The following is a 25,454-nucleotide window of genomic DNA, read 5'->3' as shown; positions in this document are numbered from 1 at the left end:
GTGAAGATCCGGTGATTTCCACAAAGGTAAAAATGCACATGTCACTATGCTGCACAGTGGAAATGTCTCAATGAACAGCTTTTCATGTGAATATACACAGAAGATTGTGTGCTTTTTGTTTGTCACGTATCAAATATTTCTTCACATAAATCCCCAAAATATCAATATTATTGTCAATCTGTCGATTACTTTGATTAATTAGTTGTTTGTTCTATAAAATGTCAGAAAATAGTAAGTTTTAATCAGCGCTTCCCAAAACCAAAGATCAAATGTCTTATTTTGTCCACAACCTTAAAATATTCTGTTCAATATTATCAAGGAGTAAAGAAACCAGAAAATATTCAAATTGAAGAAGATGGAATCAGAGAATTTTGACATTTGTCCTTTAAAATGTACTTAAACCAATTAACTGATTAAAAACAAAGTTGAAAATGTAATAGTTTAATACCACTTAGTTATTTGACGAGTATAACTTCCATTTTCTGTTAAATAAGCATCAGGCTGACAGTGGCTTGTTACTTTATTGTACAGTTAGTATAATAAGTAGTTATTGTAGGGTCCATAACAACTGATTGAAAAACAAAATGTAACAAAAACGGTGCGATCATAGTTTTTTTTATTCAGTATATGAATAAGGAGTATTACAGAATTCCAACAAAAACAGCAAAACATACTTGGTCACATGTAGAAAATTTGGTTTATTTACGGTACATACGATACATACAAAAACATTCTTTGAAAAAAATGTGCCATTTTTAACACTGTAGAAAATTGTTGCTCTGTAAAAGAGGAATCATGACAAATATTACAATGTTAAGTTTGGATCTTGTTTTAGAGCAAAGGATTTGTTTGGTTAATGATTTGTTGTTGTTGTTTTTTTCTATTATAAATACGAGATTTCCGTTTTTTTTCAAGTGTTCCGTAAAAGCAGACAGACATCAAACAACTGATTAGACAGAAAATTTTAAGCCCTAATTTATTTCTACAACTTGCACATTTTTCTTTTTCTTTTTTTTTAAACAGGTGTGCAACCCTCATAAGGCATTTTGGGCAAGACTCCTGACATGTTTGAGTAATATCACACAGCACGAAAAGGGTAAATGCAACTCCTACACATGCCTCATTGGCCTTAATCTGAGGGGAGCGAGAACTTGTGAATGTATTTCAAATGAATACAAAACAAAAGCAAGTTTAAGAGTGACAAGTCTGATTTTATCTTTCAGTCCAGAGGCACCTACATGAAGAGGGTTAATGATGAAGTCTGAGGTGGCTTCACATCTCAACCGGAGGTATAAATTGCACCATACCAGAGAATTTAATCCTCATTAAGAGCCCCTGGCACAGTTGGGTGTCAAAGTATCCCCAAGTATTTGAACTGCATCCACCCAGGATGACCCAGGTATGACAAATGGGGATCGTTCAGTTCAGTTATCTTGATGTTGGCCTTAAACAAAGCAGCCTATAGTTTAGTAAGACTACTAGCTTACCAAAAATAGAGAAAAGCTTAGCTTAAAACAGACAAATATCAAGATATAACTTCACTCCTTGCGGAATGAAACAAAGCATTACTGACAGAAGTTAGGGCAAAAAAAAAAACTTCAATCTTGTCTGCAGAGAAACCTCACTATTAAGGGCTTCAATAAAGCTCTCAAAGTGCCAAAGACTATTAATAAATAGCAAATTAATAAATACAACTTACAGTGAATTATTACTGCTTTGACACACTGCTCACACAGACTTGTTTTAATGTCCTAAAGTGGCTTCATTCTTCCTTGTGCCTGTTTGATATTTTTTGTGAAAAAGCTGTGCTTGCACATGTAGCCAAGTTGCTACCTGTAGCTAATAGTCAGTGAGGACACTTCAAAACTTAAAGAGACCCACACATTTTATGGGAAGGTCAAGAACTCTTTAAAGCCAATATTAGTCTCAAGAAGAGGTTTAACTTACAATGAGAAGCATGGTAATCACCACCCCACCAGTGAAATGCAGCTATACCTGTTGCTACGGTCTGTCTTGGTTCGACATCTTATATCAGTTACAGAGATGGGGAGCCGTGTGACTCAGCCACTTTTGTAGCTGTTGTCGCCCGTTCTCTGTATGCGAGCAACGATCATTTCCTTTGAAACCCTCTTGCAGTCCTTGGCCAAGCCCATGAAGCACATGAGGTCTATAAAGGCCGTGGTGAGATTGAGCTTGCAGCCAAACTCACTTGTGGCGTAGTCAAAGGGGAATGTGTGATGGTAGTTGTGAAAGCCTTCCCCTGAAAGACAAAAAGGAAAACTCAGTGTTTAACGAAATGCCAGCAAAGTCAGAGGCATAACCTGAATGAGGATATGCATGACTATGACAGAGAAACATACTTTATAATGAGGCTGACAACAATCAGATGTTACATTTATATTCATTTGAGCACATCACAGGATTGTGGCAGCGTGACAAACAGATGTTGACAGCATGTGACTGGTAATTTGATTTGACGCTAAGTGGAGACATTTTTGAACTTCCTAAAGGCTGACTGTCATTTTACGTAATGCACAAGCTAGTAAAGTCTAATTTGACATATTATACTACTCAGACCATCACAGTGACACAAGCTAAAACTGTAGATCTATCAGAAGTGGGGTGAAGCTGAAACTTTACTTTCATCTTCAATTGCTTGATGTAATTCCGTGTACTTCTCAAGTTTATGAGTGATTCACAAGTGTGCATGGAGCTGCCCTGCAGACCGCAGTCCATGTGTACAAGTAGGTAGCTGTCCATGAATGCAGACTCAACATGCACTGAGCAGTCCTGCGTCATTAGTGAGTCCGCAATCTGTGATCTGTTATCGCCGTGACACTGTGTCATATCAGTGCCCACATACATTAGTCAAGTAAAACTTCTACTTATCTTCTATCAAGGTTGAATCAACACTGCAAACAATGAGCAAAGATATAACAACTTTAGGAGATACAGCAGCTACAAATCCCAATGGAGCAATGCAGTAGAAAACACCTGATGAACACTTAGAATTGTACGGTCCACCCAGAAAGAAATGATATATTATACATAACATAAACATGTAAAACTGATTTAGATTTTTTTTTTATTTTTTATGTTTTATTTATAAATCCAAAACTCGGATGCAGTGCTTCATGGCTGACTTTCATGCTAAATAGGCTATATCATTGGAGACAAACCTCTGGTACGCAGTAGTAAACAATCCAGGAGACTATTCAGGTGTTGATAAGCACAGCGTTTGTCATCAGAAAGTATCAAATGTGAATTTAGGGCACTTTACTACGCCATTTACTAAGATCGTGTTTACTACAGCTGGTCATGTGCTTTGGTACGAGCAAGTCTTATGGAAAAACTGTGTGAAACTAGTTAAATGACACAATAGCTGGGACGTAGAGGGAGGTGAAAATGACTTCAGTACATAATTGTTTCCACTACGCTTTTTCCATTTACTCACAGCAGCAGGAGAGCATTTAGCTAGGTGCGGTGCAGTATAAAAAAATTTAAAAAAGCATTCTTTAGTGCAAGTTTGGTGCAAGACAATGTTAATCCTGGTAACATTACATGAAAATACAGTTGAAAGTGAAATGTCTGCCAGAATTGTGCATTCCTTTGCAATCATTAGTTAACTTGTGAATTTAGTAGTGTTTTGTAGTCAACAATGCTCAGCGCTGTTTGCAGCATCACACCCCCCTGTGGTGCCACCCACCACAAAGAAAGTCTTGTCTCATGGGAAACAATGTTGCTAAAAATAACATCAGCGTCCAGCTCTCAAAAACAACTAAACATATAGCTTGAAAGCTGACCGGTTCTGCATTTGAACTCCAGAACTGGCATGGGCAGGACAAGATAAACACCAGATGAGAAAAGTCTGAATGTCTGAATCCGCGTTCAGAGAGAGCCCCCACTGATAACTTGACAAGACAAATGATGAAAAGTCCATTCAAGCATCCCTCAGGCACATAAAGACACTTATGTAGTCACAATACAGTATGAGCACATTGCTACTGGATGGGTAACAGTGAGAAATGAATCCTTACCTATGGCACTGAAAGCAACCAGTGGGTTTTCTCTCGGGTTGATGGACTTGTCGTACGGCCTGTTGCCCCATATGTGTGCAGCGCTGTTGACCAGCCAGGTGGCATTAAGCACCACGGCATACCTCAGGACTCCAGGGACGAAGTATCCCACACTTAAGGATTCACCCCAGAAGTACCAGGGTACCAACATGGGTACAAGGAAGCAAAGGATCACCACAGAGAGCTTGTAGTGCCTGAAATGAAAGAACAAATAGCTTCACACACAGAGGTTCGCTCTCATTTGGTGGCAAGTCCTTTTTTTAAATGTCAAAACTCACACAATACATTCTACAATGTAACAAAATGGATGCAAATGAAAACAACAAATCAAAATCTGTACCCGAGACAGGGTTAAAGCTCCCATGAAGCCCACAAATGTATTTGTTTAGTAGCACGATTATCTGCAGATAATTTGCACATTAGTTCACTGCACGCAGTCGACACTGCCTTCTGACTGGGTGTCTCTGACCATTAATCCCCTTTGCCTGAGAGCAGAAGTGAAAATCTGGGACTGCTTCCAGAGGACTACAAATGTTGACCAGTCAGTTGATACTGTGTGGACACACTGTGAAGTGTTATCATGGTCACTGTAAGTCTACAACTACAACATCCTGTACAATTTGAGCAAGAGAGGAAATTACTTTTAATAACCAGACACAAAGTGACAACACAGGCTGGAATTTGTACAGGATGTTAATATTCCACATTACATTCGGTGCTACTGCAGGAACAAGTGTGAACTGCATAAATCACTTTGGGTAGTAAAATTGTGAAAGCCCACATGATAGATGGGTGTAAGTGATGTGCTTTTGACACCCGACACTGAAGGTTCATAGTCTGTCTGACTAATCGGTGTTGACATTACTAAATCATGAACCGTAATCATTTCGTTACATTTTCTTCAACCACAAAGTAGTGTTGACTCTGAGATGAGTATCTACATGAAAAATGTTGATCATCTTGCTTGCGTGAGTGTTTTATCTGATGCACTGAAGAAAAATAAAGTGCCATTCATATTAATATTTGCAAATGGATGGATAAGACTGTGCTGTCATAATGCAGGTGGCATTTTAGTTTTTCTCCCTGGAAAGGCTGCAGTTAGTTTACATTTTTGCCTGAGCACAATAGCTGCACAAAAGATATGATCGCTGCACAACAGCAATGAATTACTAGAACTTGTAATTACAGTGAAGAGTGACAGCGGTTGATTACATGTTGTCACTTGCTACAACTGCCTAGGATCTGCTTAGACTGCATTGTTGAGCCTCTTCCACATTCGACAAGACAAGAAAAACCATGAGTCAAACTGTGTAACGCTTTCTCACCGTCTCTGGAACATAACCACTTCATCTGCCTTCAGGTCTGACAGCTCCAGCTTCTTTCCCTTTTCAATGACGTCTGGATGTTTGCGAACCAGCAGCCAGCCGATGTGAGCGAAGAAGAACCCCCGCGTGGCGTTGTGGGGGTCTGCGTCTGTCTCGGAGTACTTGTGGTGGACGCGGTGGTCCCTCGCCCACTCATATATGTCGTTCTGCACACACACAGACAGGCAAAGATAGAGATGACTGTGTGAGGCGCCTATAGATTATACACGTTAGTTTCAGATCATCAGATTAAGGTCAGTGATCGGCTGATGGAGGAACAATAAATACATCACTCAGATTATGCATTTTCCTGATACAGTTATTCAGAAAGCCATGGTAGTGCTACTTCATTTTGTAAATATGATTAATATCAAACATGAAAATAGCTTTAAGATCCCCCTCCATGTTGTATGACATATAAACACTGTGTTTGAACAACAGAGAATATGAATGCAGCAGAAATATGTATAACTGTGTGTAACTGCTGCCAAGTTGTAAATGATGATGAATACACGTGAAACATATGAACACCGTTTTACCTGAAATGCCATAGAGTTGGCGAGAGCGAGGAAGACTCGCAGGGGAAAAGAAGCCTTATAGGATCTGTGGCTCCATAATCTATGTGCACCAGCAGTCACACCGAGAGCACTGATTAAGTAGCACACTGCAGCTGGAAGAGAGAGAGAGGTGGAAAAGTGAGGCATCTCATGGGAAACTGTCACCACTGCACTGAGATAAATTTTACACCCATGAGAGCAGAGTCACTGGGACACCATGTTCTTTTCATAACACTCAGGCCTTTTTGTTCAGAGAAAAGTCATCTATGCAGGGAGACGGGACGGTGGGAGCACGCAGGTCTGCCCTCACACTTTTGTTGTTCTAAAACTGCTGAATGCATTTCTATGTGAAGCCTAGACAACACTTGTCCAGGATTTGAGAACCGGGGGCTTCTGATTGGCAAAGAGCATTCTGTTGTGGTGTCACGCAGCTTACAATGGGATGTCTATAGGAATGGTGATTGTGCTTTGTCTTCCCCAGTGAAATAATATGCAGCTCAGCATTGCAAAGAGAGGGGAAAATTATGCAGTGCCAGAGTGGAAACAAAGTTGAGATTGTTCGGGAATTTGAGTCATGCCTCACTTGTCGACATTTATAGAGCAGAAATTCAAATTATTCAGCAAACTGTTTGACTAGTACCACTAAAATTCAAATACTTCTAATTTAGGACACATTCCAGCAAATCCAAATAGTTTACATTCAGCCACAGGTTTGAGCTGCCCCTAAAGAAGGGCAGAAGCTTGCAAGCATGTAGAGAAATTAGGAGTGTATGCCCTCCTGATGGCTTCTAGTTCTATGTGTATATAAGACAGATTTCAAACATAAAACAGACTCAACCTGAGTAAACAACAAATACAAGTTTTACATGATAATTCTATGTATTGAAGCTAAAATGTTATCTAAACCCAACTTGCTCTGTGTGACAAAGTATTCACCCCCTTAGGCTAGTTAAACACTAATTCATTTTTTATTTTAAAAAGGCATTTTAAAACAAAAACTACTCCTGCGTTTTAGGAATATTCTCAGTCCATGCCAACATGCCTGAAAACGCATACTACATGTCAGCATAAACAGGAAGCAGACAGTTGGTAGTTTAGATGTGGAGTCATGTGACAGTGGGGTGTCGAATGAGGAAGGGACATGTAGTGGCTGGTCGGACACAGACAGGAAATGCATGGGGGGTGTCTGCACCATTGTTTCCAAACGACTCAGACATTTCTGAAGATCTTCACCCTGTAAGAAGGGGGTAAAAAGCTTTCTAAAACGTCAGTGACTTGAAAACTGTGTGGACAAAAGGCCAAACCACATAGAAATGGTTGTATTTTTCAAAAACACCAGTGCACTTGTGGACAGTGGCTTCGTTACTATATCCCAAAAAATCTACCAAACTCTATTGATTACAGGGTGCAGCTGGACCAGACACACCCAGGCATGTCTGCCACCAGGCCTGTTCAGGCAAAGTGTTACTTGAACAGGACATTTGCAGAAGCAGGAAGTCAGGTGATTGATCTTACCAGTAGCACACTATGGCAAAATCAAAAGACATTCCACAACAGGGATGGGTTACCAAACTATTTATAGAATTTTGGCACTCCATGTGTCCAAAATGAGATCATTTATGTTCAATTGGAGAAAAGCTAGAACAGTGAACCTCCCCAGAAGTGGCCGATCTTCCAAATTTCCTCCGAGAGAAGCGTGACAATTCTACGACAACTCATCCAGGAGGTCAGTGAAGATCTAGGAAAAACATACTTGTGACTTTAGGACTCGCTCAGCCCAAAAAATGTCCGTGTTCATGGCTACCCTATTCAAAAAATATTCAACAGACATGGCACCTGAAGACTATTAGGGTTTGTCTGAATGTTGTTGGAGCAGTTGATCCTGAATCTAATCAGGAGAATGTTCTGTGGCCTGATGAACACTTTGACTGCAGTAAAGCCTGAAGTTGGTAGAGTAATGTTGTTGGGATCCTTTGCTGCTTGGGGGCAGCTTGCCATAATTGAAGGAAACCAGGAAATCCTGAAGGAGGACGTCAGGTCATCTGAAGCTAGAAGTTCAAGGCCTACTCGGTTACGCAACAGGACATTGATGCCAAGCATAATAGCAAGTGCAACTCTGAATGGCTCAAAAGGAATAAAATTAAAGTTCTGGAGTGGCCTAGTCTAAGTGCTTGACCTGAACCTCACTGAGATGCAGTGGCAGGACCCAAAATGAGCAGCTCACGCTCTCAAACTCTACAATGCGGCTGCACTAAAACAGCTCTGCAAAGAACAGTGGGACAGATATCCACCACGGTAACGCCACAGAATGATCTCCACTTATTGGAAGCGTTTAGTTGCAGTTGTTGCTGCTGAAGGTGGCACAACTTGCTCTTAAGTTCAGGAGAGCGATAACTTTGTCACATTGACAATCAGGTGTTAGCCAACCTTTTTATTTTAACAACCAGAATCACAATTTAAAACTTGTATTTTGTGTGTACTCCTGTTGAGTTGTTTGGTAACCAATTTGTCTGAAGATCTGGCACAGTTTAGTATGACAAACGGATAAAAACAAAACAAATCAGGAGGGAGCCTAATACTTTTTCACTGCACTGCACTTCACGCTGAAAATTACAAGGCCAGAATGACTCATTCTCTATTATTCCCATAGGCATGATCCCTCAGGCAGTATGCACTGTAGTTAGCAATGATCACACATCATCAGCACATTCTGTTCTCTGACTGTGGCCCACAGGAAGGAAAAAAAACCAACAAAACGACTGCAAATCTGATCCTGCAACAGTATTTGCAAAAATACTTACTCCATGCAAGAGTTAAACACGATGCGGAGGGAAGGAGAAGCAGTCCATAAAGCGCAGCGATATGTAGGAGGGACATGAGTATGATATTTCTCCACACAAACATCCTCGGCGGTTTCCCCTCTTTCTCTTTATAGGTGTCGTCAAAAACATCATCCGCAGTTTCTGCCATGGCATCTCCGTTTTGCTGCTTGTCAGCGTGTTGATTCCTGGTTTCGGCTTCGGTCATTTTTTTTTCCTTTCCAGAGGGCCCCTGTTGTAACAGCAGTGCGAAAAGGGAGAGATGTTGCTCAGTTAAATGCGCACCGCGGGATGCAGAAACAAGAGAGGAAGGTACGGCGGCTGGCTGTGTTCATGCACTCTCCAGCAGCGCCGGGGTCGGATAGTGGCTGCAAGCATGCCTTTCTTCTGCTGCCACACTCCCTGTCATTTATAAGGCGGTTTTCTTTCTGTTTTTTTCTCTTTTTTTGCGTAGCGCTTCAATACTATTGGTATAGTTTAAATAGTTAAAAAAAAAATCTCACGATCCACTGTCATAAGTTACATCACTTTCCACCGCCTACTGATTCTCATTAGCCCAGTGATTCATGGTAAACCGCTACTTGTGAAGCTTTGTACGAGTGTTTAACCAGATTCCGGGTTTTCCCCAGCAATCAGGCGACAGGCCACTTGTTTTTAGATGATTCTTAGTTGTACAGTTCAGGAAACAAGTCTTTACAGCGCCTCACGCAAAGGGCGGACGACGCTGAAGTTAGCTTCAGGTTGGCGTAGTTAAGGGAAATGTTAAGGGAAACTTAACTTGCAGCTCTGAGCGAGTGTTGTGTAATTTTAATAATATATAATCGCGACAATATATGTTTTCAGTAAACCCAAATGTAAAGTACTAAGACTTCTGTGCTTTTTTTTCGTCTCTGGACCACATTAGACTTTAGGTTTAGTTCAAAAGCCACTGGTGCTGAAGCGGTCTAATCTAAATGGAAAGCACAGCCTCTGGTTTGTGAACATCTTTCACCAATATGTAGAAATGCAAAGATTACAGGGTTTTCCGTTACTGTCACAGAAACTGTGTTTTACAGACTCGTTAGATTCTGTACAACAATCTAGTCCTGATCTGACTAGCTTATATGGAGTGACTTTTGATGTGGACCAGGTCCAATGTGGTCCAGATGCAAAAAAAAAAAAAAAGAAGAAGATAAAAGCAGGGCAATTTCCCTTGTGTTTTTCACAAATAGAATAAACATTTCACAAATCCAACTGTGTGGTTTAAAAAGAGAACATCCTTTACTTCAGCCATCCATCTAAGCATAGTGGCTACAGACATTTATGTAAAACTTTCATGTTGTCAGATTTAAGAAAGCTTGTGTGAAAAATGCAAAAAAGAAAGATTTTGCTGCTTTTTTCTCTATTAGATGATATTCAACCAGATATAGATCTAAGCCAGCACAGCCATTAACAAGGATAGTTCACTGAAAAGGTATTTTTTTAAAAAATAGCAAGGCTATTTTCTGCACCATCTATCATTGGGGGAAAAAAAAAAAAAAAAGTATATTGGTTGCTGTCCAAAAGTAGAACTTGTTGTTTCACATAGCGAAGGGGATTTTGAAAACAGTAGCACATAGATAGAAAGGGAGGAGAAAGCCATGTGGCATGTGGCCAATCTGTATCCGGTAAGTCAGACTAGGGCCTCGTAAAACCAGGTCCAAATCGAAAGCTGCAGAAACGCTGTTTTAAAGACTCTTCAATCTCTGTAAAACAATCTAGTCCAGATTTGACCAGTTTAAACACAGTGGCTTCTGATACGGATCTGGTGTAATGTGGTCCAGATGTGAAAAAAAGCATTGAAATCTCCCCTTTTTGTATTTTCATAACATACATCAATATGAGACAGATTAAAGGTATCACAAAACAGAAACAACGTTGTAGCCTTTCTGGGATGATCTAGTCCAGAGTTGATCTGTTTTTATGATATGACTGTAGTTCAACGCCTTGTCTGATGCGGTCACCATGCTTTAAAAAAAAAAAAAAAGCAGAGAAATCTCCAGGGTTTGTTTTTTTTGTTTTTTTGTTTACATTTTTACAAACTGAATCAGAGTTGGGCGGGTTGCCTCAAGCGTCTATCATTATCATACATCTAAAATAAGTGGCGTGGAAACAGAAAACCGGTTTAAGATTCCCTTAACTTTTCCCCTTAACTTGCCAAGTCAGAAGCTCCACATCAGAAGCTGACTTCAGCGTAGTCTCCCCACAGCACATGAACACGGTGGAACACACCCACTGCCACACAGCCCTCCTCCCCACGGACCATGTCACTGCATGTCGCTGCTGTTCTCCAGGCAGATGCTACTGTGAGCCCACGGACGGCTGTAAAACTCGCCGGGCTACTGCCACTATATCTGGAATAGGCACTTTACTTTTAGCGCTTGTTTCGTCACGTGACTGTTTTATTGGTGAAAATTTTACAAATAAATAAAGAGATAAGATATAAATAAAAAAAAAGGGCCACAGTATTATACTATAACAACACCTCTTGTCTACGTTTATTTGTGACAGACGTACTTATCTGTTAAGCTAAGCTAGCTTTGCTAAACTAGCTTAAAAAAAATGTTAACCATATTGAAAGTTTGGCCACTCACAATAGCAACACTTAGCAACTGAGTGAGTTATAACGCATTTTTCTGGAAGTTTATAAAAATATAAAATAGAATTAGTTACAGTAATGTTGCATAAAGTTGAATATGTCGGCGTAATAGCACTAATAAGCTGTTTAAGCTAACTTACTTACCTGCTAGATGCCAGTACCCCAGTGGAACGCTCACCTGCTTAAATGCCACTTTGATAATTTCCATTTAAATTGGTGTGTTAGCTCACTCTGTCCTCTCCTAGCTGAGGCGGGTAAAGCTTGCTGCACAACTCACCTGAGGTGTCGGTACAGATGAAGGCAGGTGCTTCTCTGCTGCTCAGCTACTGAAGTCCTCCCGACTGTCTCCTCCGAGGTTGTTTTAAAGCGGTCGGTGAGGAAACTGATGCCAACGACTGTAAATGTCCCCCATTGGCTGTGTCCTTAACTGATGTTTACCTCCCTCCCTTTTTTCCCACTATCAGAATCATGTTAAGCACCATAGCTGTTGCCCAATCTTTTTAGATCAGCGCCTTGATCTCAGTCTGAATCTTTTTATCTGATGAAAGGCTGCACGAGGCTGCCACATAGGACCATGATGTCATACAGCAGTGATAGTCCATCAATAAATGCAATCAAATGACTGACCCTTCACCCAAATTGACAACTCACTTATATCCGGACAATGAGGACTTTAGTACTAATTTTCCCTGTTTGCGAAAGTCTGCACTTCACGGTTGTACGCTGTGGCACTTTTTTTGGTAGATGTGAAACATATTCCAATCAAATACAAACACAAAAGGTCTGTCTCAGATGTTGAAAGACAGAATAGACACAGAACATCTTACTGAAAGACAAGAATAAGGAGGAGTTACACTTTACAACCAAGATGTGACTGATATGCAACTAAACCACACAAAAAAAAATATTGTGAACAAAATCTGTTTGTTTTTTTTCTCCAAATGTTAAACTTAAAAAAAAGAAGCAGTCACTTTCTTCCCAACAATGAGGTTATTCAGGAGCAACTTTTGACTGTGGCCACAGTATTCTAGCTTTAGCTGGATGTAAAGCATTTTCCAGAAGGAAACACAAAAGACATTTCTTTTAATCAGATGTTGAAATCAGTTGAAGTCAAAGACAGAATAGAGAGAAATCATCTCAGTGAAACACAGAAAAAAATAAGTGGGAGTTGGTGTGCAGCCAAATTGTGATGATTGTGTGTAACTTTTTAACATCCTTTGTGTAAGCATAGTTTAGCCACTAAACCGCTGACATGTATCGTGAACAACTTTGGTAAAGTTTGCCAGAAGAGAAGCAGAGGCACTTTCCTCCAAACAATAAGATGCTTAGTGGTCATTTTTCAGACTTTGCAAGCTTTACTGAATCATTTCAAAAGCCTCGTCTGATTTCTTAGTTGTAAACTCAGGTTGAAAAATGCAAAACACTTTCACACAAAAAAGATTTTTCAGATATTGGATTCAGCAGACAATTGACAAAATAGACAGAAAACATTTTCATAAAATGAAGAAAAACTGTTTGTGTTAAATTTCATAGCCAAGATGTAAACATTATGTGTCACTTTTTACACCCTTTAATGAATAACTTTGCCAGTAAACCACAGAAATATATTGTGAACAACTTTGGTAAAGTTTGCCAGAGCAGATGCAGACATGAGTAGAATATCTTCAGTGATTTGAACTCTAGGACCCTGCCAGTGCGCAACTGGGAGGTAACAAAAGTTCATTCCCCAGACACACATGATTTCATACATAAGCATAATCATCCCACTCAACAGAGGAGGGAAAAAAAAACTCCCTTAAGGTCAAGGCCACTTTGTCGCAATGTATGACTTCAAATAAACGACAGTGACCTCACTGGAACACATCACTGCACTGTACACTCATTGTGTGTTAAACTTTAGTGAACTGGTAGTGTAATGTAATGAACTCATAACGGAATTGTGCAACAAATGTTGTAGATTTTTTAAGATAATGGATGGATGTGAGGAAGCTGTAATGGTGCCACCTGGTGCACAAATACAGCTACTGCAGGGCCACTGGAAACCCTGCTCACAGCTTATGTTTTTACACATCAACACAGGAAAGGCACATTTGTAATACTGGCATTAATAATAGCTGTATTCCACTTAGATGAGGAAGGTCCAGGGTTTGGTTTATTGTACATGTTGTCTCACTGGAGAAAGTTCCTGAGCAACAAACAATCCTTAAAGTTAGTAGTTGCCCCTATGCGCTCCTGTTGTAAAAAAAAAAAAAATCTATATATAATGCAGACACAATTATATGTACATATACCATAATGGAATGTGATAGCCCTGCAGCTAATGTTACCCTTGTAAAAATAATCTTTAAGTTTGTGTATTGCTAAGGCTTACTGATGCTGTTGCAATTAACGGTGTAATGTGTTGTTTCCTATCCCTTGTACATATGGTTTCACTTGGGAAAAAACACATACCACATTGTTGCTTTGCTTATTGTTGTCTTAGCGTTTTCATCTTGAGAGAAATGATAGCTTTCTTGTCATCTTATCATCCACACAGACCCTATCTACAGCAAATATGTCTGACCAAACACCCTCTGGAGTTGGGATATTGGAGAGGTTATTAAATCGTCATCGAAATGTAGCTATTGAGGACTGAGCTGATCCAATACGGCTCTTTTACAGTGGACATTTTGATTTGTCAGAGCAGGTGTAGCACAAATATTGCTAAAAAAAAATAAAAAATGTTGAATTCACATGTCTCAGTAAGTCACGATAGTGTGACAGTGAGCCAAAAAATATCAGAGCCTTGAAAATCATGTGGGTAAATATAAATCACCCTTCCTTTATTTATTATTGAAAGCTGTTTCTACTGTCAAACTTAAAATGTCTTCCAAGAAAAGAAAAAAAGACAAGAAGTCGTGGTTATTTCCAGATTCAAATCTTGTAGCAAAAGCTGAGCTTGTAAATTGTAGTACGGTAAAAATGACTACAGAATCAAATCAACATCTAGACTCACTAGATTTTACTGTTCACATTTTGTAGCACAATCTGTCGGCGAAAAACAACAACAAAAGGCCCTGCACACCAAGAAAGAAGCTCTTATTTAGCCAGTGAGTAGAAATGTGTGGATGAAGAGGATTGTAGGTGGTTACAAACATTTCTGTTGTCATCTAGCAAAGTTGTTGCTGAAGAGATGAAGCGCACCTCTGCACAAAAACAGATTTGCTACCTCTCAAAAAGTAGCACCAGTTCACAGTGATGAGTGTGTGGGAACATGTCCACAGGTACCACCAGAGTTGGAGAAAATGCTTCTCCTGTGAGTTTCTTCTGCGGGTTAGGAGCACAGCAAAGCTCCTTGAAGTTTCTCATAGCCTCTCCATCTGGTTTACAGGAAACATAAACCAGCCTACGGATAGCTGGTTGGTTCCGTAAAGCACGGACCACTCTGTAGTGGAGGCCAGCTCGAGCAGGGTTTACCACAGCTGTAAGGCCTCCGCCTGTGGAGCTCAGCTGAGACATAAGGCCAGGAAGCACCACCTCTGCCTTCCCAGCGATAAACTCACAGTTCAGGACATTATTAAGAGCTGCGTTGTGTGTAGCATCTTCCACCGCCTGCTCTATGAGCTCTATACCGATTACTCTGTCCACTCTGGGTGATATAGTGATGCCGATGGCACCCGTCCCACAGCACACATCTAGTAGAGTACCACCAACCTTTGTTTGTCCTCCACCTTGGTCAGTGTTTGGGACACACAAGTCTCTCACTTTGCCATACAGCACCTGAGCAGCTGCCTGGTTCACCTGGAAAAAGGCATCAGCAGAGATGCGGAACTTGAAGTCCAGCACCTGAAAATGACAAAAAAAAAAAAAAGGGAACTGCAATAAAAAATAAATATAATGAAGTATATGTGGAACTGGAGCTGAGCTACCCACTCTTCTCGCCTTCATAAATTTAACATGAGGACACTATACCAATTTTACAGTAGTGGTCATGTTGCAACATGATGTGACAAAAGGAAACAGAGAAAATGATTCAGCTGATATTGACTGAGTGGCCTTTGCTTGAGCTACAAAATACGAATCTGTTTTATGTATTTGAAAGACATTTACCAGGTAAGGAGGGTCTAACAAAGTGTGCTATCACATTCTACTACAAATCCATTGTTTCTGAAACTTCTTCACCCACATCAACAACTAAAACTCAGGATTATGTAGCCTCTGCATTGATTTTGAGTCCTACAACTACAGTCAAGTCCATTGTGAATCAATGGGATACTCTAGTTTTATTTGAAGGTCACTGCTGACTTTTTATAGTCAAGTTTATTCATTAAACTGTTTGACATGTGCAGATTTGCATATTAGACCATTAATACTAGCTTTAAAAAGGAAATATTGCTTATAATTGCTGATTTTCCCCCCTGTCTCTTTATGTAATATAATGTCACTTAATGCAGCTGATGAAAATGTATCATCATTACTTTTCAGTGAGACGTGTGACATGTGTTAAAAGGTAAACTTGTTTGACAGCTGAATTTGCATCAAGACAAAAATGAATCATCAAAACAAGCACTTCAACATTCTTTGCTGCTGCTGGACAAGGGATTATGCAATGTGAAGTCCCTCACAGATTCTCAGTAACTTCTGTCTACATTACCTCCTCGTATATGTGTGGCCGGCCATGCAAGAGTTGGTAAGGCGATGCCTCGTGGGTGCAGCGAGTCATGCTGCTCTCCTGGAAGAACAGTGAGTCCAGCTGGCACACCGATCCAGGACCACGTGTGAAGTAGTCCACCAGGTCAGCCTTATGAGCTGCCACCTCTTCCGGGGTGAGCGTCTGTGGATGAAAGTACACTATAGCCATGGTGTGGCCCTCTTTATTGGTCCTCACCGTGACCTCTCTCCAGTGACCTCCGGTGTGGAACAGCAGGCAGGGCTCCAGTGAGGAGAGGCGAAGGAAGTCCTGGTAGCATCTGGCTACCAGTTTGTGCTTCTCCGGCATGTTGAGCAGGTGGTCTCCATTCACGCAGACGATATTTCCTTGTCTGCCTGTGCCCACGTAAAATCCAACAGTCTTTGGATTTCCATCAACTCCTCTGTTGACAGAAAATGTAGACTTGTTGCGGTAGCCATCTCTAACCGGCGATGGCAGAATAGGCAGGATAGGGACATTGAGATTATGTCTGACAGGGGATGAGGAATGTGGCTGGACGTCACCTAAAATATGCCCTGACAGCTGAGCCAGTATCTCCTCCTGATGCTTTTGCTTGAGCTCAAGCTGCTCATCATAACTCAGCCTCCACAGAGGGGTGACCACATCAGCCAGTCTTTCCTCCCAGGACAGATGGTCATCCTTGGGAGGTTTCTTGTGACTTTTTCTCCATATTTTTTTTGAAGGTGGTTTTCCTTGGTCAGCTGGAACTGAGTATTTATGTAAAAGCACCAGGGATGTTTTCCTCACAGAACACAGAGCAGTACGTTGGAAAGATATGACTGACCTGCTGCATGTAGCTGCCAAAGTCATTTTGACTTTTAAAGAAGTTCCTGTAATGACTGAGGACGCCGCAGGTGTCTGCTAGGATCACGAAGACGACACGTGCTGTTAAAAATAACAGTGAGTTTAGATATTTGGCTTTAAAAATAATGTTATTCCGCGTGTGAATGAAATGCACGATGGAGGTTGAAGACCTGTTGTAACGTCTTATTTACGAGACAGACAGCTTTGCGACGTCATCACCCTGCGTCCTGGGGCAAGTAAACATTTCCGCTGTGTCGCGATGGACTCAAACAAGGACGAAGCGGAGCGGTGCATTAAAATAGCCCTAAATGCGGTCAGCAACAACCAACCGGACAAAGCCAGGAAGTTTCTGGAGAAGGCACAGCGTCTATTTCCGACAGACCAGGCTAAAAGTACGTCGAGTAAATGTCTGTTCAGGCGGTGACTTTATCTCGGATGGTGGGCCATTGCTGTGAAACCAAATCAGCTAACGTTAGCATAACCGTCTTAACGTTACAACAGCTGCTCCCCACTGACGCTGGTATTTGTAGTTTTTTCAGCCCCCACCTGCATTTTTCTTGACTACATTTGACTAGTTAACGTCATATATTGGTGCTTTGTCGAAGTTTACATTATTTGGAAACGTTCTTTGTAGCAGTTACAATGCTAACCATTAGCTCACTGTGGTAGGTAGTGGATTAAGCAACTGGGAAACATTAACTCAGGTGGCTGCCTTGTGTAATATTGCCACACGCTCTTTACAGATTTATTGGAGTCGTTAGCGCAGAATGGAAAGCCTCCAGACGAGAATGGCAGTCCTGTGAACGGAGATGGACCTGCAATGAGGCACCGCGGTGACAGAGAGGAAGCTAATGCGTCCGCACAGGGGGCCACCGAATCAGCCAAACCATACACATCAGAGCAGCTGGACGCTGTCAGAAAGTCAGTGCATGTTGATGTAATCTTCTGATTCATTTAAAATATAGTTCCACCCAGGAAACAGTAGAGCTAGATTATGCTGACAAACCTAAATGTAAGTTACTATTGCTGAGTTATTCATTGGGAATATTTTATTGATAAATCAATCTGATCACGAGGCTTGGAATGTGGTGTGACAAAATATGATCACTATTGGGATGTGGTGACCAAGCTGGTAAAAGCGATCGTCGATGTCACTCAGCTGCAGTAGTCGAATAAGGTGAATCATTAAAAAGTTAAGAGAAATGTCAGACAAAAAAATGTGAATGCAGTAAATACTGAAGTAATTCAAAGACAAGCATTTTAAGTCAAACACATCTTCAGTGACATAAGAATAATTGGAAATGGCAAAATCAAGTGCACAAAATAAAGCCAGGTTACTATGTCCAAAGTAATCTCTACGCTGATCAAATGTTCACTGTGAGATTTAAGTTGTCTGACATGAATAGAGAAAAAACAGCACTCTCAGAAATCCAAACAAAGTGCACCAGTGGAATGTGATCATTTCAAAAGCATCACAGAGTTAGCGTACACATTGAGGTGTCTGTTTCTGTTATTATGTCTAGCCTGATTAGATATTCAGTGTCACGTTATTGTCTCAGGAGTGTCGCCATATATTGTGTTTTCAGCGCTTGATTGTTTTTTTTTTTGCTCAATCTGCTAAACATCTTTGTTTTTTTACTACAGGATTAAAAGCTGTAAAGATTACTACCAAATTCTGGGAGTTGAAAAGACTGCCTCAGAGGAGGATCTTAAAAAGGCTTACAGAAAGCTAGCGTTGAAATTTCATCCAGATAAAAATCATGCACCTGGAGCCACAGAGGCATTTAAAGGTAAATTTAAAGTTATCTCTGTAGCTGTACTCTGGAGAACATGGAAACATAAGCTTACTGACTGTAAATTTGTGTTGCATTTTGTGTGTGTATCTTTCAGCTATTGGTAATGCCTACGCTGTTCTGAGTAACGCTGACAAACGAAGGCAGTACGATCAATATGGAGAGGAGAGGACGCACCCAACCAGACACAGACACCATCGTGATTTCGAAGCAGACATCTCACCTGAGGACCTTTTCAACATGTTCTTTGGTGGCGGTTTCCCATCAAGTAAGTAGGTGCCAGAAGAATATAGTATCAGTTTGTACTTTGGTACAATGTTATCGAGACCTAAAAGTCGTTTGTCCTTTTATATCTGGTTTACTCGCCATGAAAACAAGCCAGACATGTAATCCTTTGTGGTGCATAATATGATTTTACTGGCAATCATTACATGCAATTTCTATGCTTTCCATTTGACGATTTCCTAAAGCATGCTAAACGATTTCTTTCCAAGAAGTTTTAGGCTACTCATCGTGCCAGAATGGGAGATAACCCGTTCAGCTGGGGTTTTTTTGTCATTTACATTTAATTGAATTTACTAAACGGGACTGTTTTTAAGACTCAACTGACACAGTACGGCATCGGTTGGCCAGCACCAGTCACTGGGCTTCGTTTCGCCGTCACCATTAGTCTCTGTGCTGTGTCACTTGTCAGCTCTTATCAGCTGTCATTCTCTGGATGGAGGCAGTGAGCCAAAAACTTCTGAGTGCTGTTCAGCCTTGTGAATCTACTTATTTTTTCACCCTGTACTCTTATCTTCCACAAGCTAAAACCACAGGCGGATGGCAGAGGCTAGCTTTACAGCACCGTTATCTTATTGTTAACACGTGAGAAGATTGTTTTTATCAGATTCACAGCTGACTGAATGCGGTTGGCTAGTTTTGTTTACCCTTCTGAGATGTTCACTGGTGTTGAAATACGGACTGCTCAGGAGTTATTTTGTCTGTTTTTTCTGTAATTACTGTATCATTTGGACTGCAGCATAATGCAGTGCATACACAATTTCGCATAAACAAGCTACATAAACAGCGACTGATACTGTCCTGAAAACCAGACTGGTCCTTACCAAATAACATGGTTTAGTGAACCTTACCGTGTAATTTATGACGTTTCCTAAATACGTCGTCGTCTCTGGTTGTGTATGTGATAATCATCGTGCTGTCATTGACTTGGCTGAAAAGGTACATACAAGCACACTTAATCCTTGATTTTATATGGGTTAGAGTCACGGCACTTCTGAGTTCTACATCTTTTATCTTTATTCTCTTCAATTCTTTTCAGGTAATGTACATGTTTACAGAAACGGAAGAATGCACTTTGCACATCATAATAGGCAAGAACGACGAGAACAACAGAGAGATGTAAGTCCCGTCTATAACACTTTAATTACACTCAATTTTAATACCAGTTGATGTATTGTATGATCTGTAATAAACAGTAATCGAATGGATTTTTTTTTCTGTTTCTGGACAGGGAGGTCTGGCTCTGTTTGTCCAGCTGATGCCCATCTTAATTCTCATCATTATTTCTGCTCTCAGCCAGATGATGGTCACCCAGCCTCCATACAGCCTTAGCTACCGCCCGTAAGTGGTTTGTTGTATGAAAAGCATGTACAAGTTGTGTGAGTGTGTCAAAGCACTCACTCTCAACTACGTGTGTGTTTACCCTGTTCATACAGTTTGTACTATCTACACTATTTATACTGTTTATACTGCTCATACCACTATTTATCTCTACCTGTAGATTTAGATGATTTTTTCTGTTGTATCCACATCTATATCATACATTAGTGTGTTCATGGTGCCCTGTCCACACTGTTCATTCTGTTTATACTGTATCATACTGTTTATACTGTATATACTCTACTGTAAAAGTGCACTTTACTGCTGCTTTTACACTTCTGGTTCGAAGCTAAACTGCATTTCGTTGCCTTAGTACTTGTACTCTGCAATGACAATAAAGCTGAATCTAATTATTATTATTATATCTTCTCTGTATTAGGTCAGCTGGACATATTCACAAAAGGCATACAACAAACCTGAAGGTGCCTTTCTATGTCGGCGAGCGCTTCAATGAAGAATTTTCTGCGAATAACCTAAAGAATGTTGAAAGAAGCGTAGAAGAAGACTACATCTCCAACCTCAGAAACAACTGTTGGAAGGAGAAGCAGCTGAGTGAGTTTTCAGTAGGGCTGTACTTCACAGTTGTTTATTGAACTGCTGGTTCACAATGTTACGCTGCCCAAGTTTACATATTACAATTGATTATTTTGTCTGACTAAAGTCACTGAGTTCACTGTCAGTAGAGATGAAAGAAAAAACAGAAAATACTTCAGTAATCAGTCAATGCTTTTTTCTTTTTTTTTTTTTTGCTGTAATAAACTGAACAATCACTTATCAACATCGCTTCCAACTAAATACCTGCTTAATTTAATCCATCCATTATCTATACACCGCTTAATCCTCACCAGGGTCGTGGGGGGCTGGAGTCTATCCCAGCCGACTGAGGGTGAAGGCAGGGGACACCCTGGACAGGTCACCAGTCTATCGCAGGGCTACACTTAGAGACAGACAACCAAGCACACTCACATTCACACCTACGGACAATTTAGAATCTCCAATTAACCTCAACATGTGTTTGGACTTGTGGGAGGAAGCCGGAGAACCCGGAGAGAACCCACGCTGCATGGGGAGAACATGCAAACTCCAGGCAGAAAGGTCTCAGTGCCCCCACCGGGACGCGAACCAGCGACCTTCTTGCTGCGAGGCAACAGTCCTGCAAACTGTGCCAACTTGCATATTGAACAGCTATGTAAACTAAATTAATCGATGAATTAGATTAAGCAGGGCTGCAAGGTGGTGCAGTTGGTAGCACTGTTGAGGTGAATTGGTGATTCTAAATTGTCCGTAGGTGTGAATGTGAGTGTGCTTGGTTGTCTGTCTCTAAGTGTAGCCCTGTGATAGACCGGCGACCTGTCCAGGGTGTCTCCTGCCTTCCCACTAAGTCAGCTGGGATAGGCTCCAGCCCCCCCGCAACCCTAGTTAGGATTAAGCGGTGTATAGATGATAGATGGATGGTTAGCTGTTCAATATGCCACCTGGATTTAAAATGGTTATCTTTTTTTGAGTTTGTAGTTAAGTTCATAGTTAAAAATAAATAAAAGCACCTTTGAGTTCATTTTAACAGCTTCTAAGGGTGTAATTGAAGACTTTTAGTTTATAGCAGCTGATGTAAAGCGACTGAATTGTCATTGTTGTTTTAAGACAGCTGATTTTTGTCTACAGCACTGACATACTCTGTTTTTGTACTTCCAGAGGAAGGCTTACTCTACCGTGCTCGATACTTTGGGGATTCGGAGTTGTACCAAAGAGCACAGAGAATGGGGACTCCCAGCTGTTCCAGACTATCTGAGATTCAGGTTATACTGGATGGCTAGAAACCACTTGCACACATATGGGTAAGTTGCTGCAAACATGACAGTGGCATTACAGTATAATTGTTACTGTAAATTGCACATGAACTGCAAAGACTTAAGGGTTTTGCATGCTTTATGCAGCTATCTAAAGATCTCACACATACACTCCATTAATTGAGTCCAACCTTTTAGGCTGCTGTTTACAATCACTTTAATCTAATACAGCGAGCATTTAGTCAGCTTTATTTTTGTCCATTAACTTCGTGTGGCGTGGTAATGCTGCTGCAAGCTGGGACTGACACCAGATATACAAGAGTCATGTGCAGTGTCTCAGATGTCAGAGTTTCCCACAAGCACTTCACAAGCAGAGTTTTTAAAGCAAGCCCTGCTTACAACTACACTATAACAGAACTTTGAACGATAACAGTACATCAGTAATGGCAATTGATGGGTCACGTATAGATTACCTGTCTTGAACAAGGGTCAAGTTCATTTAAAAATACACTGAAATGAGCAAAAAGTCTGTGACTGCCTTTAGTTAGAAAATACATTACAAATAGATAATATGATTTTACAAACTGTAAACATTTATTAAAAGTGTAAAATACCAGCAGTAAACTGGTTAAAACATGCCAAATTATCTGTATAATAAGATTTTTTTTTTTTAAGTGAGAATTAAACAAGCAATAGTGAATATGAATGGATTTTGAAGTAACATAAGTATCTGAACTCATCAAAAAAGTGACGCCGCATTTCTGCCTCTGCTTCTCTTGTTTTTCCTCAGGTTCGTCAGTACTTGAATCTAATTAGAAGAAATCGGTCGGAGCCCACTCAAATTGGAGCATATTTCTGCAGCAAACCAAGAGAATCAAAAATGCCTTACGCGCAGTGGGCAGCAGACCTCATCAGGGAACCTCTCTGCAACCTAATGTAGATTGACTTCCTGTAGAACTGTGAGAAGCTTTGAGTTGACTGCTGACATTATCTTACTCTAGTGTCTTTACAATGGCGGGAGTCCGCTGGGAATCACGGTGGAAAGTAAGAGCATTGTTGTCTATCTGAACGGTAAGCGAAGCTGCTAAGATTAGCTTTCTCTGTCCCAATCTTTTTGTTCTCCTTAAACATTTTGAGAAACCTCATGGCCTTCTCATAGACAGATGTCTGAGCCACTCATAAGGAAAGTGTGTAATTTTTATAGTTCCTACCAATGTAAATATTCATTTTACTTTTAACAGTGCAGGGTTTATTGAAGTCATTTACAAAAAAAACGTTATGTGGATTTGCTTGTAGCCTGTTGGATCATTATTATTGAAAATTGTTGCACAAATAAAAGTAAACCATATTTATTAAATTAACATGCTAATATTGTATAAAAAGTTTCTTTGAATTAAATTTGTCCAATGATTGACTGGTGCATAGTCTGTCTTTTACAGCACATGTCTTTGTGTCATAAATCCATGCTTTTTCTATGCAGGTTTTGAGTATGTTGTGTCTTTTGGCTGGAGCAAAAACAAAATGAATTGAACTCAAAACAGACTAAATGTGTTTAAGTGTGATGTTGATAGACACTATCCTGCATGAGTGCAGTGTGCAAAGAAGAAACTCACAACTGAATAGACTAAATTGTGTGTGGTGGTGAGACAGCTCTAGTGAGATCTACAAAAAGAAACACATTGATGTCTGTGTGTTCAATTTATTTATGGATGAGTTTGATTGACATCCCTGTTGGTATAAATTGTAAAATATTGTAGTTCTTTTATGATGTGTGGATATGGGACACAATGAGAGGGAAGAAAACTCACAGCAACACAGCAAATTCATAGAAAATAATTTATTCTTTCATGTTCCCAAGTTGTCAAAAAATACAAAACACATAAGTAGCAGGTGGCAGTATTTGACTTTCAAATACATAAGCCATTCCCTTGAAGATGTAGCTTTACATTCATAGAATAACAGACCCATGTTCAAACTAGTGCCTTTGTTAGGTCACCCTAAACCAGGTAAGTAGCTGCCATCAGACATAAGTTGGTTCCAGGAATAACCATGTTACACATCAACAACGATGGTTGTTTCACTGCATCTTGACAGTGCCGTTTGACAAGTACATTGGTGTCTTTTAACAAAAAGAAAAAACTTCTTAACCCACCAACCTCTTTTCACAGTTCACATGAATTTAGTTCATCTTATCAGGGAGAGGAGCTCTTAGTCAGCAGCACTCCTCAATCAGCAGCTCCCCTGAGCAGTACAGTTTCCTCTTGATAGCCCTGAAGCTCGTACTCAGCTTCAGGGTATTGTGGTGCCTCACAGGCGTTGTAGATGTCTGTGGAGACTTGTTACTCTTAAAGAGCTTCTGAACCTTTGGCCACAATCCACTGGACTCGGGTCTCAGAACCAGAGTCACCTGGAAGGTTGGAACCAGAGAGGGATCCACTGCTATTTGGTCTACAGTGCATAAGGAGCCCTGCTCCCCCATGTCCACACACAGGTCGATAAGTGCTCCTTTGAGGCCACAAGGCTCGCTGACAGCCAAGTGGAGCAGCTCTTGAGTGATGTTGTGCAGGAGACAGTCTGGAAGGATGATTTTGGAGCAGTCTAGGATGTGTGATGCATTGTTGAGACTTTGTGCAATGATGGCCACAATGTCTGCTGCCAGGGTCTCCTCCAGGGGATAACAGAGGAAGCTGCTGTCCAAGTCTGACAGGGACAAGTCTGCCACGGATCCTGAAACAAAGGAGTCGAGGTTACAATCCAGTCTGAGAGTACAGGATTCATCCTAAACTTCTTACTCAGTTTTCTGGCGATTAAAAAAGGAGGATTGGGCAACAGTAAAAGCCTATTCCTCCCATCCCCTTTGTTAAGCCAATTACGCTTTCTTATCCTTAAAAATGCAGGTAGAGAAAAAACGACTTCTTGGTGACTATGTGCATCAAATCAAACAAAATCTTCCTCAGACACTCACCATTTTCACTCCTGCAGCACTGGTCTGCTGTGACCCTCTGGTTGATCCCCTTCAGCTCGGTCAGTCTGTGCAGCAGACTGCCCCAGGACAGCCTCTGAGAGCCCCCGTCCTCCGCTGGGGAAGGAGGAAAGCTGCCATCCAGAGACTGATCGCAAGAAAAAGACATTTTTTATATATATAAAACAATGAAAACTAAGATCCGAATGCAAAGGGTTAAAAAAAAAATCTTCAAAGTGCAGTGGTGTCCACTACTAGTGGGTCCCCCCCCTCTCGTGAGCCAGACCAGCTGGAAAACACACTCCGCAACAATGGAACAAAGC

General features: G+C 40.7%; 4 protein-coding genes across 5 annotated transcripts; 1 reads left to right on the top strand and 3 right to left on the bottom strand.

Moving 5' to 3' along the window:
* Positions 1 to 599: 599 nt before the first annotated feature.
* scdb (stearoyl-CoA desaturase b) lies at positions 600 to 11,760 on the bottom strand. 2 transcript variants are annotated; one of them, XM_008278823.1, is made up of 6 exons: positions 11,711 to 11,760; positions 8,799 to 9,048; positions 5,980 to 6,110; positions 5,402 to 5,607; positions 4,038 to 4,270; positions 600 to 2,260 (listed from the first exon to the last, which is right to left on the bottom strand). In XM_008278823.1, exons 2-6 carry the CDS (start codon positions 9,022 to 9,024, stop codon positions 2,061 to 2,063), a joined length of 996 nt encoding a protein of 331 aa, XP_008277045.1. In that variant the 5' UTR covers positions 9,025 to 9,048; positions 11,711 to 11,760; the 3' UTR covers positions 600 to 2,060. The 2 variants fall into 2 exon arrangements, with proteins under 2 accessions (XP_008277045.1, XP_008277044.1); XM_008278822.1 differs by lacking the exon at positions 11,711 to 11,760 and having other exon boundaries at positions 8,799 to 9,319.
* A 2,463-nt stretch (positions 11,761 to 14,223) lies between these two features.
* Positions 14,224 to 17,127, bottom strand: trmt2b (tRNA methyltransferase 2 homolog B). Its single transcript, XM_008278820.1, has 2 exons — positions 16,067 to 17,127; positions 14,224 to 15,258 (listed from the first exon to the last, which is right to left on the bottom strand). The coding sequence occupies exons 1-2, from the start codon at positions 16,931 to 16,933 to the stop codon at positions 14,638 to 14,640; spliced, it is 1,488 nt and encodes a 495-aa protein (XP_008277042.1). The 5' UTR covers positions 16,934 to 17,127; the 3' UTR covers positions 14,224 to 14,637.
* Positions 17,128 to 17,167: 40 nt separating this feature from the next.
* Positions 17,168 to 23,581, top strand: dnajb12a (DnaJ heat shock protein family (Hsp40) member B12a). Its single transcript, XM_008278819.1, has 9 exons — positions 17,168 to 17,319; positions 17,671 to 17,848; positions 18,572 to 18,717; positions 18,818 to 18,988; positions 20,042 to 20,121; positions 20,234 to 20,343; positions 20,762 to 20,934; positions 22,075 to 22,217; positions 22,960 to 23,581. Exons 1-8 carry the CDS (start codon positions 17,187 to 17,189, stop codon positions 22,194 to 22,196), a joined length of 1,113 nt encoding a protein of 370 aa, XP_008277041.1. The 5' UTR covers positions 17,168 to 17,186; the 3' UTR covers positions 22,197 to 22,217; positions 22,960 to 23,581.
* A 410-nt stretch (positions 23,582 to 23,991) lies between these two features.
* Positions 23,992 to 25,454, bottom strand: LOC103355138 (DNA damage-inducible transcript 4 protein-like). The gene is made up of 2 exons (XM_008278818.1): positions 25,135 to 25,454; positions 23,992 to 24,896 (listed from the first exon to the last, which is right to left on the bottom strand). The coding sequence occupies exons 1-2, from the start codon at positions 25,298 to 25,300 to the stop codon at positions 24,382 to 24,384; spliced, it is 681 nt and encodes a 226-aa protein (XP_008277040.1). The 5' UTR covers positions 25,301 to 25,454; the 3' UTR covers positions 23,992 to 24,381.

The sequence above is a fragment of the Stegastes partitus genome, unplaced genomic scaffold (genome assembly GCF_000690725.1).
Source record: "Stegastes partitus isolate 25-593 unplaced genomic scaffold, Stegastes_partitus-1.0.2 Scaffold133, whole genome shotgun sequence".
Lineage (NCBI taxonomy): Eukaryota > Metazoa > Chordata > Actinopteri > Pomacentridae > Stegastes > Stegastes partitus.
The sequence above is the reverse complement of the archived record's forward strand: the minus strand, read 5'-3'. Positions and strand labels throughout refer to the sequence as shown.

What these genes read in the sequence shown, in the direction of transcription:
- dnajb12a (XM_008278819.1), top strand. Translation starts at nt 17,187, where the DNA reads ATGGACTCAAACAAGGACGAAGCGGAGCGGTGCATTAAAATAGCCCTA. An exon ending in TGGTGGCGGTTTCCCATCAA is followed by an intron (nt 18,989 to 20,041) that starts GTAAGTAGGTGC and finishes AATTCTTTTCAG; the next exon opens with GTAATGTACATGTTTACAGA. An exon ending in GACGAGAACAACAGAGAGAT is followed by an intron (nt 20,122 to 20,233) that starts GTAAGTCCCGTC and finishes GTTTCTGGACAG; the next exon opens with GGAGGTCTGGCTCTGTTTGT.
- scdb (XM_008278823.1), bottom strand. Translation starts at nt 9,024, where the DNA reads ATGACCGAAGCCGAAACCAGGAATCAACACGCTGACAAGCAGCAAAAC. An exon ending in GTGTTTAACTCTTGCATGGA is followed by an intron (nt 6,111 to 8,798) that starts GTAAGTATTTTT and finishes TCTCTCTTCCAG; the next exon opens with CTGCAGTGTGCTACTTAATC. An exon ending in GTGGTTATGTTCCAGAGACG is followed by an intron (nt 4,271 to 5,401) that starts GTGAGAAAGCGT and finishes CTTTCATTTCAG; the next exon opens with GCACTACAAGCTCTCTGTGG.
- trmt2b (XM_008278820.1), bottom strand. Translation starts at nt 16,933, where the DNA reads ATGACTTTGGCAGCTACATGCAGCAGGTCAGTCATATCTTTCCAACGT. An exon ending in GGCCACACATATACGAGGAG is followed by an intron (nt 15,259 to 16,066) that starts GTAATGTAGACA and finishes TGTCATTTTCAG; the next exon opens with GTGCTGGACTTCAAGTTCCG.
- LOC103355138 (XM_008278818.1), bottom strand. Translation starts at nt 25,300, where the DNA reads ATGTCTTTTTCTTGCGATCAGTCTCTGGATGGCAGCTTTCCTCCTTCC. An exon ending in GTGCTGCAGGAGTGAAAATG is followed by an intron (nt 24,897 to 25,134) that starts GTGAGTGTCTGA and finishes CCTTTGTTTCAG; the next exon opens with GATCCGTGGCAGACTTGTCC.